Genomic DNA, 14,017 nt, shown 5'->3' with positions numbered 1-14,017 from the left:
AAATAAAACTAGTTTATTTGTGACACAAGGCGACAATAATTATGTACTCAATATTGTATCCTATACTAATTGCCATCCAGCACAGATATTATATTAAACTGATAACAGAGGGAAAATTATTCAGAGCCTGGCCTTATAGCAGCAGTAGCCAGACAACATTGTAAACATAAGTAAATAAATAGTCAAAGTCATGCATTTAGATTCTTGTCCAAGTAAAAATGTTATTAGCAAAATGTTCTTTGAGTATGAAAAGTATGAGCAGTATAAGAGCTGAAGGCTACAATTATTATTACTGATACATGTGTAAAGAATAATTTTATGTTGGCGATAATACTAATTATTTTATATATTGTTGTGTTGAAATACATCTTAATCAGATGTGTTGTTGGTGAAAGCTTTATGAAGGAGAATTATAAACTGGCACAAGATAAAAAATACTCAAATAAAGTACAAATACATTACTATGTTATTGCGACAAAATCAACATAAGCAGCCGGTTTCTTTCACCACCTCTCAGAGGTCCTAACATAACCCCAATTATGTTGTATCAGTAGGCTTTCTCAATTATGGTAATGATGATGGTATTACATGCAGGCTGATGTGTGCTGTGATGCAAGCAGAATAATCGGTGCATGAGTGGTTTATGTAATTTTTGGTATGGTGATATTCTGTATTTTTTGTGTATCTAAAATAAATACTATGAAGGAGTTATGGTTTCCTGGACAGGCAGACTACAACATGTCAGGACTGGTTATGTCCGACTCTCTGGATGTAACTTCAACAATCATGTTTGATCACAGTTTATATGAATGGTTGCAAATTATTTATTCTAAATAACATTTAAAAACATTAAGAATTATTACAATCAAAGACTTTATAAAAAAGAATAAGGCATACATAATTACATTGTCTTTCCAAGTATTCATCATTGCACAAAATCCACACAATGTATGTACAACTCTTATCTAAAAATCCTGGTTAAAAGTATGACAGCGTTAAATGCAAATATAGTACATTTTCATTTTAAGTTATGTAGTCATTGTAGTGATATAGCTCACATATATCAAACATTTGCCTCAAAACATTTTACAATCTGCACATATAACAACACTTCTCTCCTGAGACCCTTTTCCCATGCATCCAGGAATAGTTTATGTTGTTCAAGGACAATCATTCACTTGGTCGAAGCAGCCAGGGCTATTTTATCACGTCTTATCATGTCTTATTTTGAAAAACAACCTTCTAATTACCAGAATAATAATAAATATTGCAATGTTGTTTTGTTATTAATGGTCGTTGCACAGTCCAGTGCAAAAACACAGCAAGTAGCACTTTAAAACAGGGTGTCCTTCATCTCCACTGCAGTCGTCATACTCTGTTTTCCTTTCTTGGCTCTGCAGCAGAGGCAGAGCCACATGAGGAGACAGGGGCTCACCAAACCCATCAGAAAACCTGAGACGGCCAGCACAGCACCGAGCCACACTGGCAAGTTGTCTGTGCTGATGGCCGAGCTGGGAAAGCTGTTCACCTTTGTGAAAATGTAAGGATGCTCCTGGAACGCACAAGAGGAATGGTCTTCTTTTTAATCATACCCACTTGTATGAACCATTATTGCAATTATTCACACACTGTATGGATAAATCTCATGCGGGTCAGCAGGAGCAGGAGTGAAGTGCTTGTGTGGCAGCTTCCTTACCTCACTGGGGCACTTGATGTTATTTCTGGAGTTTGTGAAGTTGCTGTATGTCTGTTTTTTGCCGACTGGCTCCAACTACAGATAAGAGACAGCACATATTTGCTCAGACCATGATTATATTGCAGAGAGATTAGGTTATTTAGTAAGACTTATCCACGGATGAATTACTGAATGGGCCTAGCTGGCATAGGCCCAGGGGCCACAAGTGCTAGGGACCCCTCTAGTCTCCACCTATAAAATGACTCTCAAAGTGAAATGTACCAACCGGGAAAAGATTGCCAGAAAGATACATGAACAACTACAAGGAGACACAAAAAGTCTACAAAGAGATGCAAAAAAGTTGCAAAGAGACAAAAGAGATGCACGGCGACTAAGAAAAGGTACGAAACTACAAAACCGAGCAAAACAACTGAAGACAAAAATATTAACAAAAAGAGAAAAAACAATTACAGCATGACAACAACGAGACACAAGACAACCACAAAGAGACACAAACCAACAACAACAAGAGGCCGAACAACCATGAAGCCATTGTGTCTTGGTGGGGTGTTTGCATTTCTGTGCCCAGCGGCCCATTGTCCCGTAATCCCCTCATGGATTTATTCACAGCCCTTCTCCTTTCAAGCCATTACCTGGCCGCCTTGCCGGACTCACCATGTTGTTCCAGAGAGCTGAAGCCATGTCGGCGTGTCCTCGGTCACTGAAGTGGAAGCAGTCTTGAGAGAAGTAGCTGGTGTCAGGTCTGCCGTCCTGGAGAAGAAATAACACAACATCAAAGGCTTGTCACTGTGCTAAAGCTAACGTATATGTTTGTACATGACGAGTACAGTGGAGGCTCGAGGGCACAAGGAAGACTTACAGCATCCAAAGGAATGATAGAGTTCTTAAAAAAGGGCTGCACGACCACAGCAAAGTCCTCTCTATCGTCATAGAGGCTTTCGTACATGAATTTCTCCGTCACAACCTGAAAGAAAGACCACAAAGGTTCAATCGCCTGCTTCTTCGAATCTAATGAAATCTATGAAAAAGCAAATAGTCTCACTACAGACATTCAACTACTGGAGATAAGACATCTGAAAGATCTGCTCATATCACACGTATGCATGTTGCATATCGGACCATGATTGGCTTCCAAATAGTCGTGATGTTTGTAGGGACATGTTGAAAACTCAGATTTAAGATCAGCTCAAAGAAGCGTCCTTCCCGGTCAGCAGAGGAATGAGTATCAATGTCTGCACACGCATCATCGCGCGCAGTGAGTGAAATGACAATACGCTAAATCCATTTCGGAGTGGACAGGGGACTTTAACGAGATGCTGGTCACACAGTTCCAGCCTGTTAACCTGCAGTTCTCGATTGATCCGTTTCACTTCAGCCAGCTCTGGGGAATCCTCTCCTGGTAACAAGAAGCACGGGCAGACAAACCTGAGGATCGGGGGTGAAAATAAAGAGTTGATCTCGGACAGTAAAATCAAATCATCACTGTATACGTAGTGCTACATTTTGCATCGACGTGCCATTGAGTCAGGGATACGGTATCCTGATTTACTGGACTGACTAGGTATTCGATCAATATTAAGAGAAGTGCTGTTTGTTCAAAGGACCAATCTGCCTTAGACTCAGTGGAATAAATCCATGTAGAATTGATTTGGCATGTGTGAGTCGATCCGGCGTACTTTTGTAATACACTGCACCCGATACTATCCTTTTTGATCCTGCGAAGGCCTTCAACTTGTAGGATCTCCAAAATGTTGACAATTGTCTTGGGGACCTACAGCCAGAAGAGAAGAACATGCAAACCCATTTAATCTGGGAGGTGAAAGTGTGCATTTTCTTGTCCATTACAGTATTTCTTTGTATAATCCAAAGATATTTTGTGGTCAATACCATCAATATTTTACCTCTTTGTAAAGCATATCCAAGCTCGTCTTCAAATGATGGCTGTAGTTCTGTGGTGACATAGAGGCCTGTAGTTTTGAGAATAAAAAACAATACAATTACACCCAAAGGTGTGTTATTAATCAATAGTGTTACGAACAACTCTTCTTTTGTGGCCACAGACAAACAGAATAATTAAGGCACAATCGAGGAGGAACTAGCTAAGGTTGTAGCTAAAAAATGCATATCAAGTAAAAGAGCCGAGGCCATGCAACATGTATGAGCGTACGAGCAACAGCTAACTCTGAGCTGTCACTACCACATTCTCAGAACTCATCTTAAATTGATGCCGCGCTTTGATATTCTGCTTCAAAGCACAAACATTAAAAGGGAGACTACACTATCAGTGGTGCGCAAGGGGAGTAATGGAAAGAGAGAGAGAGAGAGAGAGAGAGAGAGAGAGAGAGAGAGAAAGAGAGAAAAGGGAAATGGAGGCAAAATGAGAAAAGGAGTCCGAGAAGAGACAAGAGGAAGAGGGTTTGGGTTGACCTCTGTGTTGTTTATGCCTCTTAGAGAACAAGGCCTGTCACTGTGCCTCGTGTGCTTGTTTCATGCTGACAGAGGCCGAGATACCGGAGGGAGGGGGGTGTTTTGTGTGACAGAATGTGCTCATTGAAAAGAAACCATGTCTGCTCTCATCTTACTCTGATACAATAAAACAATTAGGGGAGAGCTGCTCACAAAGCTTGATTCTTCTGCTTCAGTGCGTGGTCCCATTTGGACAGTGATATCATGAGACGGCTCCACACAGGGCATCACACAACACTACGGGAAGTTTGGCCCCTGTGCCGTGGCAGGAGATTCTTTTAACCTGGGGGAGTGCTTTTAAAAATGTCCCTCATCCATTGAATCGTTCCTGCTTTTTCAGCTCTGTGACGACTTCTTGAAGCAACTCACCCGATCATTGCAGTACTGGCACAGGTCGTTGCCTCCAATAAAGAGGGTCACCAGCTTCCAGTCGTTCTCAAAATCCACCGTCTATTTTTGTTGAAACGATGGAGATGGAGAGATAACGAAGATGACTCTTCTTGCACATCAAATGTGTTGTCACAGAAGTGTATGGTTTATTATAGGACCACATATCAATACTCACAGTGTCATTCTTCATGGTATCAATCAGGCGTCGGACCTGCGCTGGGATTCCTCTGTATGAGATTTTTCAAAGTGGACAAAATACTTAAAACATATCATGAGTCAACCATTCACACTTGCTAACAGATCAACTAACTGTGACTGGAACTTACGCTATTTTAGCTCCAGATACAGCCATGTTGAAGCCAGTCTGCTGTTTCCCTTGTCCCTTTGACACTCCTTTGATTTTAGGATTGAACTTTTTAAGGATATCTGATGTTTAAAAAAAGTAGGAAAATTACTGCACAAAAGACAAAGAGGTTTTGTTACAGTCCAAATCTGCCATCTAGTGTTGCTATTACACACTACACAGCAAGAGCGCTAGCGCTAAGGCTGAGGACTTACTGGGTAACGTTGTGACAGTCTCAAGAGTTTTGTCTCCTCCAATGCTTTTTGATGAAAAAAAACAATGAATAAAATGATCACAATGCAATGCACATACATGTGTTGTGTATATAGAGTGTGTGTGCGGTGTCTCACCTCCAGGACACCCCTCTGTACTCAGTTCTCAGCTGCAGGAGATTCTTTGCCTTTGCACCAAAGCCGGTCTGCATGCAGAAAAAGATGAGCATCGTTTATCTGTTTCTCTCTCTGACACATTCAATGAATAATACTCTCTAGAATACAGATGATACCATATATGGAGTTTGCAAAAATGGTAGGTCGAAAATGATGGCAAGAAAAGAAAATGCTCAGCAAGTTACAGCTAAACAGTTTTAAATTGATATGACATTCTTATTACTTGTACAAACTAATCCATTCCATCTCTGCCTATAATTTTTGCATAATTTCAAAACCCTGCTTTACAGGAAGAACTTAAAGACAGAGAGCAAAGAGGCGGAGACAAAAAACACAAAAAAACAAGGACAAATACGTATATAAAGTTAAACCTGTGATGTAGTTTAAGAAAAAAATATTATTCCATGGATTAAGATCTTATTATCGAGCAAAATGAACACAATCCTTGGTCACATGCTTGTGTACACATACCGTTAGCGAATCTCCCAAAGCAGCCACCACTTTGATGTCTGCTGGTCGTAACCTGTGAGCTAAAAATATCCAAAATGAGCTTATTTTACATCTGACCTCTGTTTGCCTTGAGGTAATAGTGACACCTTGAAATGCTTACCTGAAGTGGGCACAGAGTTGGACGGAGCTGTGTTAACGCAGAAAAAGTCACTGCCCCAATTCTAAAGAATGACATGTTTTAAGGAATTATAGTTTTGGCAAGGTGCATACATAATAATAGCTGGCTATTTTGAAGTTGTGCTGATGAGGCTATGACCTACTGTAGTAGGAGAAGGAGTGGGGGGAGGGCCTGGATAGGTGTAGTTACTGTTGACGGCAGTCCTAAAAAATGGGTTTGCCTAATAAAGAAATAATCAAAAAACACGTAAGAACACAAACGTGGTTCAATAATGTCAATTTTGAGAAGTTGTTGGACTCAGTCACCTTAGAGGGACACTTCAGATCAATGTCAGCTGAGAAGTCTTGCGTAAAAGTTTTGTTTCCCACTGGCTCTAACTGGAGATTGCGACAGTGAGTGATTTATTTGGACAGAAATAAACACCACAATAGTCAAACATGTCTTATAATAAAGCAAATCATATAAACCATGTTGTTCCAAAGAGCCTGAGCCATGATAGTGTGAGCTTTCTGGCTCAGATGAAAACAGTCGGGTGAAAAGTAGGAGCGGTCAGGCCGGCCATCCTGTTGAAAAGAAAGGATAAGGAAAGGGAAGAAACTTTAAAAAAAATACTAAAATGAATAAAGAATGTATGAATAAAACCATCACAACGCATATGTCTTGTTTGAGGTGAGTTACCGCTAACTTGGGAAGGACAACCTCCCTGAGGAAAGGCTGCAGCACCACGGTGAAGTTGTCATGTGTGTCGTACCGCCCCGAGTCTACTAGCTCTCTCATAGCATGCTGGACGGAGGAGAGCCGAGAGATAAATGACCAATAAAGAAAAGTTTGACCTTTGAGTCACTTCTTTTTACAATGAATAATAAAAAAAAGCACTTTTCATAAAAGAGATGTAGCTCCACATTTAAACAAGGGCAGAAAGACCATTTTTTAAACTCATTGAAAAACCTTTAAACTAATAAAATTAGAGATTTAAAAAAAAAAGAAGCAGTAGATACTAAAACAAATCAGTTAAATTAATGATGATGAAGATTTAGCGGCGGAGATGGATGTTAATATTATGTTCAAAGTCACATTAAGACTGAGAATTAAGTGAATTTGTATTTGCAATCTACATTTGTAAAGCACTCAAGAATATGGACAATTATATTACGCGTATATTTTTATATTCTTAGTTGTGTACCTGATATGCTTTATTGAGGTCATTGATCTTCTGGAGTTCAGAGGATCCCTTTTTAGGCTTCAGTATGCAGGGGCAAATCAAACTGAAGCACAAACAGAAACTCTTTTAAAGAATGACTTCAGTCAGTTTGTTTTTGTCGAACAAGAAGAAACAATCAAAATCACTGACTTCACAAGCCAGGTGGGACAGCCCAGAGTTTTATCCTCGTGCAGATCTCGCAGTGGTACAATGTTTAACAGCTCAACCAGATTGACAATGGCACGAGGCACCTGGGTGATACAAAACATAAAGTTAGTTTACTGTCTGTCGTTTGGATTATGACTGTAAACTGCGGAGTGGAGTTGTATGTTTGTGTGACGAGGGTGCAAACACACTTCACTATGGAGGATATCGAGAGCGTCGCGGATACGACCAACCACATTCCTGGGTGAGAAAAAAATCTGTGGAAGTACACAAGATCCAAAACCATTGTTATTTATGATGGTTTTGGACTGTTGATTGAACAAAAACAGCAATCTGAATACATCACTTTATGCTGTGGGAAATTGTGCTTACGCTGTCCGTGCAGATGTCACAGAGGTCATTGGCACTTATAAACATGGTGATCACTTTCCAGTCATTGTGGAAGTCAAGTCGCTGTAAAGTTAATTGAGAGAAATTGTGACATAAAAACCGAGATAGAGGTTACATAAGAGCATGTGTTTTACTGTAGTTTAACCCTAACGCACGGCCTTACCAAATCATTTTTCATTTTCTCCACGAGGATGCGCACCTGTTGCACCATGTCTCTGTAAATAGAAAGATTTGATGGTAGAATGCTTATTATTGTATTCCATGACGTCTGCTAAGGTTGTATTTATGAAAGGGTGAGTAAGAGTACACATTAAATAACACTAGTATTGTGACTGACCCACTCTTGGCTCCTGCCACGGCCTGATTGAGGAAGGCTTGAGGAGAGTCCTCGCTCCCTTTTCCCTCTGAGAAGCCGGTCAGGGAGGGGTTGAACTCCCTTAGGATGTCTGCAGACCACAGACACAGGTACAAAGTACACATGATACACATAACTGTGCCCATTTTTGGAGAAGAAGAACAATTAATTGTATGTTAATTTCTTTAATGGCTATTCAAGGTATTAAGCTTAATATTGATAATCAGAGGTGTCCTAAAATATATAATTGATTCAGGTCCCCCGGACATAAGAAATGAGAACAGCAGAGGCCGATAATGATGGTGATAAAACTCCATCATTATAAAAGTTATCATGCGCAATGCTACAATTGGCGCAACATTGAATATATAAATGGATATTTGATGATTAGATAAACCTTTAGCAAGCATTTTTATAGAATAAAATTTGAGGTAAGGCTTTTGCAATTTTAAAGAATACATAAATAAGAAATAAACATACTTGGCAGAGTGGTCACAGTGGTGATGTTTTCATCACCACCAATGCTGGAAATGGAAGAGACAAATGGAAGAGTTTCAAATGCAGCTGACCAAGTCAATAACCAAATCAGTATTTTCCCACACAATCAAAATTAAAACAAAGGTGTGATTTAGCTTGTCCTACCTCCATGACAGTCCTCTGTACTCATTAATCACTAACAGAATGTTGTCATTCTCAGCGCCCACACCATTGCCCGCCTGCAGACAAAAAGCAGATGTGAGCAGATGTCATGAGAACCAGAGGAAGTTTTTATTGAGTCAGATCCTGCAGTGATGGAGGATCGCCAAGTCATTTTTCTGGATTGGAGTTCAATTCTGAGTATCATATGAGCCTTATAATCTTCCCTAACTGGTGGGGTTTTATCCCTATGGTTGTTGTATTTGCATGTCTGCACACACCAAATATATATGGTCTTACTCTTTATACATGCCAATTGGGAGGAGTATGTTTTAGATATATGTTTAGACCATAGAAAAGTAGGAGAAGGTAAACACTCACTGTCAGAGAGTCGCCTATTGCCGCCACCACCTTGACATCTCCAGGTCGGAGTTCATGAACTACACAGAGAATAAAGGGGTCGGATTGAACTACATTTCAAAAAACACAAAAACAGAATACGAGCAAAAACAATGTTTCTACCTGAAGTGGGTGTAGTGGGAGATGGACTGCGGTCTGTGCAAGGTATCTCAGTACCCATAACCTGAAACGCATAACTTGATTGAGTTTAACAGTTTGTGCTGACATTGTGACTGGACCGACTTACAGGATCTGTGACTGGACCGACTTACAGGATCTGTTAGTGGAGAAGCTTTGCTGGAAGATCTGCCTTCCCTTTCAGTGGGGGAGTTTTTCTTTGTACGCAGGAACGGTCGTTCCTGGGGTGAGAGTGGAAGAGAAGTTGCAGTTCAAACCATAGAATCCGATTTGAAATCAGGACGTTGATTATATGTTGAGCACTGAAACATTTCTCTGTGGCAGTGTTCGGGATGTTGCGCTTCACCTGGGTAGGGCAAGGAAAAGTAATGCCACTTGTGTCTATGACCTCTGCCTCAGCTGTCGATGGTTGAAGCTGGAAGGAAATGTTATAATCGGTTAAGATTTTAGGTTCAAGTGGGGGCCGTTCTGAGATGCCAATGACCCTGCAGTGTCAAACAGTACTGTTACGCAATTATTGTATCTGCATATGGATGGATAGATGAGCAAAGCTTTAGATAGTCATCATGGGGAATAATCTCATCAAGTTAATCTTTACATCTCCTATCTAATCTCAGATAGTGTTATACAACTTCACTTTAATCACTGTTCAGTCTTACTTTTTGCTTTGAGAGATTATAACTCTTAGCTGTCTGGTCTTTTTTCTTTTTTAATCAAATTTTATTTTATTTTTTCCTGCCTTTTTTATAGTACAGATGATCATCATGGGTGCAGAAGCAGGACTGGAACAATATTCATGTTTTTTAGAACAACATATTGATTAAAAATGTTTTTTGCTGGTTTCTCATACAGAGCCTAATGATACATTAGTAGTAGGTTACGTAAATATATATATATATATATATATATATATATATATATATATATATATATATATATATATATATATATATATATATATATATATACACACACACACACACACACACACACACACACATATATTAGTAATGTGTATATACAGTAGCCTACACTGTAATTGATATCAAGGACTTTGATTATTAAACATTTACCATGTGTGTCCATAGCTGAACAGCTAATTGGTTGAGGTCAGACCATGTGTTATCCTACAAAGAAACACACGGTATTTGCTGGTTACACATTAGCCATTTCAAGGGTATTTCATTCATTGTTACTGGAAGGAATCGTTTAACATTCCGACATCATTGTGGATGATAACTGTTTTCTGTAAATCATTTTCTTTACTTACAGAATCTGAGGTGGGTTCGAGGATAACTGGCTCAGACTGCAACACAGCAGTGAAGTCTGCACTGTGCCACTTTGGATCGTCCAAGACATGACTTAGAGAGTCCTGAAAACAGGACAAATGAATATGTGTCAAGCAAGTAGCCAAATATATGACTCAGATGAGCCAGACATTTACCATTTATTAACATGTATTTTACCTGCAGTGTTTGTAATAAAATTGCTTCACGTAATCGCTGATTTATGCTTTCATCTCTCATACAGCGACACCTGCAAGACAATAAAATGCGAGCGCATCACTGCCACATGCATTATTACAACAAACAGGATCACGACACGAGAGTCAAAATAAATGAGTAAATATAGTTTATGGGAGGGATTTTGCTGGATTTTGATAACCTCAAATTCAAAACACTCACTTGTCCTGCTGATGATTTGAGCTCCAGACCACGACGTGAACCAAAGTGTGATCCAACTGTAAACATACACCCAGCAAAATAGATTGTTTTTCTATTCACTGTTCATTGTAAAAGAGTGTTCAACAAAAAGTACAATACCCTTTTCTGCAGCAGCTCCAGAGCCGCTTCCACTTCCTGCACAACAACTTTAGCATCTGCAGCAAGCTGAAGAACAAAGACACAGTTACACACTCTTAACATCCTTTAATAACTCGTACCTTTGCTACATCAAACATGATTTGGTTGTAGTTAGGCATCTTACATGTGGTGAACAGGCACACGTGGAATCTGCCCGGGCGAACAGCAAGACAAGTTTCCAGTCTGTCACCTGCACAAGTCAGATTCAAGTCACAACTTTTATGACTTCCTCTTAAGAAGACTTGCAACTCGACTTGGACTTGAACATCAATGACTAGACTTAATTTGGCAGTTGGAAAAAACAACAACACCAAGGATCATTTAATTTGCTTTCAAAAACTCTGTGGTGGTCAACAAAAAAACAATAACTTCCTCCTTATGAAATACAGGTAGTCCCATTTTTTTTAAGTGAAGACTCTGAACTGTTTTTTTTTAATTGTTTTTAATGTTTGTGAGGGTTAATGTGTACCTGATTTGAAAGTAAGAGAGAAAGTTCCTCAGCTTCCTCCAACAAGCTTCTGCAACACACACACACACACTCACATGTAACACACCCGCAGTAACATCCTCATACAACATGTGTATGTGTGCGTGTATCCGTGCGTGTGTGTGTGTGTGTGTGTGTGTGTGTGTGTGTGTGTCTGTGTGTCTGTGTGTTACCTGGGCTGCACTGAGATCCGACCCACATGTTGAGTGATCACTTCAGGGTTAAACATGGACAGCAACTCTACTCAACACACATAGACATAATGAGACTTCTTCTACACACTAGCATGCACAAAACCTGACAATCAGACAAGGGGATTGAGTTCATTATGTGATAACGACTGTCGGGAAAACAGACACTAATGAAAGCTTCCATTCATGCTGCAAATTTTGCTTTTTAATGAAATGAAGGTCAACCTGTGTTTATGGCTCCCTGTCTTATCTTTTTAAGATAAACTAATCTAAACTGTATGATTTTGTCATTAAGTGATTCCCTCTAAAGTATACATGGCGTTTGACATTTTCCTGTGAATGGTCCTGACTGCGACCTTGAACTGACTGCGACCTTGAACTGAGCTCTGAGAATATGATAAGGAACATTTAAATTAATATTCCTGAATCTTACTGATATGTATGACGTTTTAAAGGGTACTGTCTTTCAGAATTATGTTCAAAACCAAACACCGAATTGATATTTTAGATGCTTGTACACCTCTTGATTTCCACTTGATAGAAACATTGCGAGTGTTTAAGAGGCATCCGAGAGAGAGAGAGTTTATGCAACCTACCAGTGACTCTACTGACGATTCTGGAAGCTTCCCCCCTGATGAAGAAGACAGACAAGTCGCCAGAGTAAGAGAGGGTTGAGAAAGGTTTTTTAAATATTCACTTCCTCTTTAAAGCAGCTCATTTGTGTGTTTCTCAAATGTTCCTGAAGTATATGTGCATTGTATTTGTGGCTGTGCACCTGCGTGAGATAGGAGTTCCCAAGACATACACAGCTGAGATATCAACAGGTCTGAGAGTGTGAACTGATGAAGAGAAAGCAAGAAGTCAGAAATGGCATGGTGCAACACTAGAAAACAGTATTCAAGTCAGATTCATATGATATTAGTGATAATTGCTGAGTGCAGTACCTGAAGAGGATGGAGATACAGGGGCAGGTATTGGTGAGCAGAGTGTGGGCATGTAGCTTTCTGTCTGTAGCACAGAAGAACAATTCCTCATTGATACAGTATCAGAACAGCATTTAGCATGTTATTGCATGCTATTAATGCACACTGTACCTTCTCTTTTGATAGATTATCTTGCCCCACATCAACGTTGACAGCATCTAAATGTGACATTGGTAACAAAAAACAAAAAAATACATAAACATTTAAAACTTAAACATTCAGATTTGTAAAAAGTGAATCAAGTCAACTGTTAAGAATAAATGGTAAAAGGTAACAGATAATAATAAAAACATTTTCCATTTGAAATCGTATATATATATATATATATATATATATATATATATATATATATATATATATATATATATATATAAAACTGAAGATATCTTGGACTCAGCAACAAGAAAAATTAAAATAAATTGCCTAAATCACATAATCCTAGAGAAATCTCACACTTTCTTATCCATACTGTGCGATCGTTCACTTAAATAATGAAAAATCAATAATTCAGTACAAATTTCGCCAAAGCGACGAATGTGAATACACGCATGTCCTGGACTCTACCTGCAAACTGAACGCAGGATCCAGCCAGGGCTGCCAGAATGAGGAGTGCAGATCTCGTCATGGTGAGGAGGGTTACTGAGAGGCGTCCACACGCAGGGTCTGCTGCTTCCCCTCAGCCTCAGAGAGAGAATGACAGAGCTCTCACTGACGGTCAGAGTGCACTTCACCGGTAAAGGGTGTGGAGGAAGAAAAGTGTTCCCAAGAGGGCAAAGTTTTATTCGGGAAAAGAAGACACACAAAAAACGTCTCGTGTGAAACGAAAAATAATGAATCTTAATCTTTTTATTCTTAGCCGTATCTTCCTCTTATCAGTTTATATGGATAACAATCAGGCAAATCCAAATCATACCACCGCATCACCATCTCTGCATTTGTTCATCAATGTGTATCTTCATCAACAAAATATTTCTGGTAAATTTAAAAAAAACATCCGCATTTTGCGCAACAGTGCACCTTATTGTGACCTCTTTGAAGGATGGTATGGATGTACAGTTGAGTTGATGGCTCTCACTGTGTTATATCATAAAGCATATGATAAATGGACTGTACTTTTCCAGTCCTGCAATCACTCAAAGAGCTTTAACACTACATGTCATAATTCACCCATTCACACACTGATGTAGGGACTTTGCCATGCAAGGTGCCACCTGCCCATCAGGACTAACATTGTCCAAGTGCCTTGCCCAAGGATATATCGACATGTACTTGCGGAGCCAGGGATATTTACATCATAT

General features: G+C 39.4%; 1 protein-coding gene across 1 annotated transcript; it reads right to left on the bottom strand.

Annotated features, from left to right (window-relative positions):
• Positions 1–1,081: 1,081 nt before the first annotated feature.
• Positions 1,082–13,344, bottom strand: plb1 (phospholipase B1). Its single transcript, XM_068580816.1, has 43 exons — positions 13,284–13,344; positions 12,831–12,877; positions 12,681–12,744; positions 12,512–12,575; positions 12,333–12,367; positions 11,719–11,785; positions 11,528–11,576; positions 11,183–11,248; positions 11,020–11,085; positions 10,882–10,937; positions 10,663–10,732; positions 10,467–10,568; positions 10,270–10,323; positions 9,543–9,611; positions 9,331–9,417; positions 9,182–9,242; positions 9,041–9,099; positions 8,666–8,739; positions 8,504–8,547; positions 8,006–8,114; positions 7,832–7,883; positions 7,651–7,731; positions 7,470–7,535; positions 7,264–7,364; positions 7,096–7,177; positions 6,591–6,695; positions 6,380–6,475; positions 6,218–6,289; positions 6,055–6,132; positions 5,895–5,955; positions 5,756–5,814; positions 5,246–5,313; positions 5,111–5,154; positions 4,879–4,978; positions 4,728–4,779; positions 4,532–4,612; positions 3,598–3,663; positions 3,373–3,467; positions 3,040–3,121; positions 2,556–2,660; positions 2,351–2,446; positions 1,697–1,771; positions 1,082–1,552 (listed from the first exon to the last, which is right to left on the bottom strand). The coding sequence occupies exons 1-43, from the start codon at positions 13,342–13,344 to the stop codon at positions 1,334–1,336; spliced, it is 3,240 nt and encodes a 1,079-aa protein (XP_068436917.1). The 3' UTR covers positions 1,082–1,333.
• Between the last annotated feature and the right edge of the window lie 673 nt (positions 13,345–14,017).

Source organism: Clinocottus analis, unplaced genomic scaffold, assembly GCF_023055335.1.
Source record: "Clinocottus analis isolate CAN_PGR_092001 unplaced genomic scaffold, fCliAna1.0.p SCAF_17, whole genome shotgun sequence".
NCBI lineage: Eukaryota > Metazoa > Chordata > Actinopteri > Perciformes > Cottidae > Clinocottus > Clinocottus analis.
The sequence above is the reverse complement of the archived record's forward strand: the minus strand, read 5'-3'. Positions and strand labels throughout refer to the sequence as shown.